We start from the raw sequence: 4824 nt of genomic DNA, 5'->3' as shown, positions 1-4824 counted from the left end.
AAAAATTCAAGCCTTGATTTGTAATATGGAAGAAGTCCTGATGTGGTGCTGCAGGAAAATGCACTCGACACCAAGGTCAGTTTGAACCACAAGGTTGGTGGTTCAAATTCACCAGTCACCACAACATAGAAATGACTCAATGGCACCGAACAATAACAACATAGGCAAAATACTGAATGAGGCAGAAAGCATCAAAAGAAGATGGAAGGAATACACAGAGCCACTGATGTTCAACCATTTCAAGAGGTAGCATATGATTAAGATTTAATGATACTGAAAGAAGAAGTCCAAGGTGCATTGAAGGAATTGGCAAAGAACAAGGCTCTGGGAATTGACGGAATAAAAACTGAAATCTTTCAACAAACTGATGTAGCACTGGAGGAACTCACTCACCTATGCCAAGAAATTTGGAAGAAAGCAACCTTGCCAACTGACTGGAAGAGATCCACATTTGTGCCCATTCCAAAAAGAAGTGACCCAATGGAATGTGAAAATCATCTGACAATATCATTAACATTGAATGCAAGTCAAATTTTGCTAAGGGTAATTCAAAAGCAACTCCAACAGTATATTTAGGGGACTAGCAGAGGTTTATGCCTGATTCAAACAAAAATGTGAAACAAGGGATATCATTGCTGACATCAGATGGATCTTGGCTGAAAGCAGAGAATACCAGAAAGATGTTTACCTGTGCCTTACTGACCACACAAAGGCTTTTGTTTGTGTGGATCATGACACGCTATGGACAACATTGCAGAGAATGAGTATTTCAGAACACTTAATTGTGCTCATGAGGACCCTGTACAAAGAGGCAGTTGTTTGAACAATATAAGGGAACACTGAATGGTTTAAAATTTGGAAAGGTGTGCACCAGGGTTGTAGTCTTTCACCATAGTTATTCAATCTGTATGCTGAGTAAATAATCTAAGAAGCTGGATTATATGAAGAAAAATGTGGCATCAGGACGGGAGGAAGAATCGTTAACAACCTGCAATATGCAGATGATACAACCTTATTTGCTGAAAACAAAGAGGACTTAAAATGCTTTATGATGAAGATCAAAGACCACAGCCTTTGGTATAGCTTGCAACTCAATGTAAAGAAAACAAAAATCCTCACTACTGGACCAATTAATACCATCAAGATAAATGGAGAAAAGATTGAAGCTGACAAATACTTCATTTTGCTCAGATCAAACATCAACACTCACGGAAGCAGCAGCAAAGAAATCAAATGATGTATTGTATTAAGCAAATCTGCTACACAAGACCTCTTTAAAGTGCTGAAGAGCAAAGATGTCAGTTTGAGGACTAAGGTGTGCCTGACCAAGTCATGGTATTTTCAGTAGCCTCATGTGAAAGTTGGACAATGAGTAAAGAAAACTGTAGAATTGATGCATTTGAGTTATGATGTTGGAGGAGAATATTAAAAATACCATGGACTGCCAAAAGAACAAACAGATCTGTGTTGGAAGAAGTACAGCCAGAGTGCTCGTTAGAAGCCAAGAGGGCCAATGCTTACCCTACAGAGCCACCAGGGTGCCTTCCTGTTCACCTCATAGACCTGTCTAATGATAAAGTTGGTAGTTCAAACCCACCAGCTGAAAAAGACGAGAGGCTGGCTGCTCCCATAAAGATTTATAGTCTTGTCAAAGGGAGGAATGCAATAGTTACAGTGAATAGAGGTAAATACTGTGAAATGTTGATACATGGAGGGGACTGCAACATGTAATGAAGTATATGATTTGTTGAATGTAAAACTGATGATCTGCTCTGTAAATCTTCACTCAATTCACCATAAAAAGTTGAAAATATTAAATTAAAAAAAAAAAAAGATTTATAGTCTCAGAAACCTTACAGTGTTTTGTTATGAGTCGGTAGTGACTTGGCGGCAACAGGTTTGGCTTTTTAATGTTTACTCCCTGCTAGGCCCTGTGATAATCTCATCACATTCTCAAACCCACCTTATAAAGGTGAGTACTGGTCTCATCCCCAATTTTATAGATGGGTAAACAAAGAGAAATGGTTAAACTAGCCAAAGTGAATGAGGAAGCCAAGGTGTGATCCTCCATGGGCTTTTAAGTCTGAAAACCACAATGCTCATGCAAAAGGCCAGCAATCTGATTTTTACAAAATCAGCCACTGAAAACCCCAGTGGAGCACAGTTCTCCTCAGGCACACGTGGGGATGCCATGAGCAGGAATCGATTTAATGCTAGCTGATTAGCTAGCATTTAGCAGAGCATAAATACACACAAAGGGCATATGACAGATTCTAGAAACTCCATTCCTCTGCAAATGACAAGTCAAGGAAGGTAGTGGAGTCTGAGCATGAGATCTGGCTTCTCCTCCAGCTCTGCTAGCAGTTCAGGGGAGACAAGACAGCCAAGTCTGTCTCATGCCCCATTTCCCATCTATGGAATGGGGCACTGAACAGGACAGCCATTGAGGGCTTGCTTCCAGTCCTGAGACAATCGCTCTTTAGACCTGCTCCAGTTAGAGAGGATGGAAGCTGATCTGAAGAGGAGGCTTCACCTCATTTAGGGTCAGTAGCGGCCACAGTAAAGTCTGGAGCACAAAGAAGGGTGGATAAAAAATGGAGATGGGAGTGGAGTTAGGGAATCTTAATAAAACTGGGGACCCAAACAGTTGGGGGGCCTGGCAGGAATGGTGTTGGTGGTAGTTATGTGCCATGGAGTTTGTTCTGACTCATAGCATCCCTGCATAGTGTTTCTGAGGCTGTAAATCTCTATGGGAGCAGACAGCCTCATCTTTCTCCCACAGAACTGCTTGTAGTTTCGAACTGCTGACCTTGAGGTTAGCCTGACTCATAACCACTAAGCTACCAGAGAATGGAGAGTCTTAAAAAGATTAGACAAGTTTTAACAGGCTAAGGAGCCCTGAATAGTACAGGAATACTTGCATGTAAAGAGAGTCACTAATAAGACTTGGAACCCAGACAAAATTGGGACACTCTAACAGAATTGGATTTTGACAAAAAAAAAAAAGAAGGTTCTGATGGAGCAGGCAGATTGGGAGAAGGGAAGAACAAGGTGCGAGTGCTTAAGGATTCAAAAGACCCTAGGAGGATTGTTGCTGTTGTTGTTAATTAAGTGTCGGTTCCTACACAGGGTCGCTATGGGTCGGAACCGACTCGATGGCACTTAACAACAACATAGTATTTCCGAGGAGCAGCTGGTGAGCTTGAACCGGCGACCTTGCGGTTCAAAGCTACTTTGCAGTCTGGCCCATTAACCCACAGCGCCACTCCAGGATTAAAAAGCCTGATCATTTGGGAGCCCATAGGGTGGAAGGATTGGGTAAGTGCTAAAACGATTTTGGGGCCTTGAACTCATGGTGTGGCGCTGTAGGACAAGCTGGACTGGACTGCTAACCGCAAGGTCAGTGGTTCAAACCCACCAGCAGCTCCTCAGAAACGCTATACAGAGTAACTAAGAGTCTGGACTGACTTGACAGCTCCTAACAACTACAAAAACAACAATAACAAAAAAACGGGGGAGCCTTAGCAGACCCCAGGGCACAAACCGGACTGTGAGACTCCTGTAAAGCTCCTCAGACCCCAGCAGGTTCGGGTACTGGCATGACTGAGGGGCTCAGAGGATCAAAGTATTCCTATAAAGACTGGGGAGCCCTTGCAGACTTGGAAGGCACGGAGAAGTGGAGGGACATGGACAGAATGCGATGCCTTGACAAGAATGGGGAGCTTTCGACTCCCAGGAATGCTGGCAGTATTGGGGCACTGGCAGATCGAGGAATGCAATGACAAAATGAATCGCTAGCAGAATCGAGCAATGCAGAAAAAAATTGGTACTGCCCAAAGGCCTGGAAACCCTAAGAGGCCCGTTGCCCCTCCCGCCTCAGGGCCTGGGTCGCCAACTCTCCGGTCTTAGTGACCACTCAGGTTCTGGGAGCCCCACTAAGGCGTGAAAAGACCACCTCAGGCCAGGGCTGGGACCCCAGCCGGGGTCTCTCCGGCCGCCCCGCCCCCAAAGCTCACCTGACCGCCTCCCCGGTCCGCAGGAAGCGATGGATGGCTCTGTCGGCCGCAGTCATCACCCGGGAGCTGAGCATAGCAGCTCCGCCACTGCCCCCTCCGCCGGACTGAGGGCTCCGGAGGTTCCCGAGGCGGCGGAACCTGCGGCCAAATGTCCAGATACTTAAGGAGGGTAGGTAGGCCGAACACTGGCACCTGGAACTTACCGGAAGTAGCCGTCACCGGAGCACAATAGCCGTAGGACCACGTCCTTCCTTCTCCGTTCGCAAAGGACGTAGGCTTAGGATGCTAAAGGAAGCTTAGAGGCCTCGGGCTGCTGCTTTTTCAGCTTTTACCCTGGGCTTCTCACATGAATACAGATGCCCGCTTCTAGGAGGGACTATGGATCATGATTTGAATTTCTCTCTCAGTGTGGAGAGGGCGGCCAAAATTATCATTACTGTTGTCAGAGGAAATACAAGGGTGGGCCTGTTCTAAGATGTGGCCCAGCTCCGACAGCATCATTGCGAAACCGGGGCCTTAAATAATAGTAACACTGTTTCCTTAGGTACCTGGTACACTACTAAGTGCACCACATATTTGAGGGGGTGGGAAAAAAAGTGAAGATAATGAAACAAACTTTGGTACATACACAATATGCAATGTTGAAGAATAATGAAGACTCCGCAAAACAGTCCACAACATGGATGAACCTGGAGGACATTATGCGAAATTGCTAAGTGCTGTGGACTCACTGAGACCCTGTATAGGATTTCCTAGGAGCGACAGGTGGATTTGAACTGCTGGCCTTGCGGTTAACAGTCCAATGGTT

The 4824-nt window shown here is 45.3% G+C and overlaps 1 protein-coding gene across 1 annotated transcript in view; it reads right to left on the bottom strand.

Annotated features, from left to right (window-relative positions):
• Positions 1–4090, bottom strand: part of USP30 (ubiquitin specific peptidase 30) — a 35430-nt gene extending 31340 nt beyond the window's left edge. Inside the window, exon 1 of the mRNA XM_006870433.1 lies at positions 4017–4090. Within this exon, the coding sequence (XP_006870495.1) occupies positions 4017–4090 (74 nt within the window). The remainder of the gene's footprint in view (positions 1–4016) is intronic.
• Between the last annotated feature and the right edge of the window lie 734 nt (positions 4091–4824).

Source organism: Chrysochloris asiatica, unplaced genomic scaffold (assembly GCF_000296735.1).
Source record: "Chrysochloris asiatica unplaced genomic scaffold, ChrAsi1.0 scaffold00142, whole genome shotgun sequence".
Taxonomy (NCBI): Eukaryota; Metazoa; Chordata; class Mammalia; order Afrosoricida; family Chrysochloridae; genus Chrysochloris; species Chrysochloris asiatica.
Note: the sequence above shows the minus strand (reverse complement) of the source record. Positions and strands in the feature narration are given on the sequence as shown.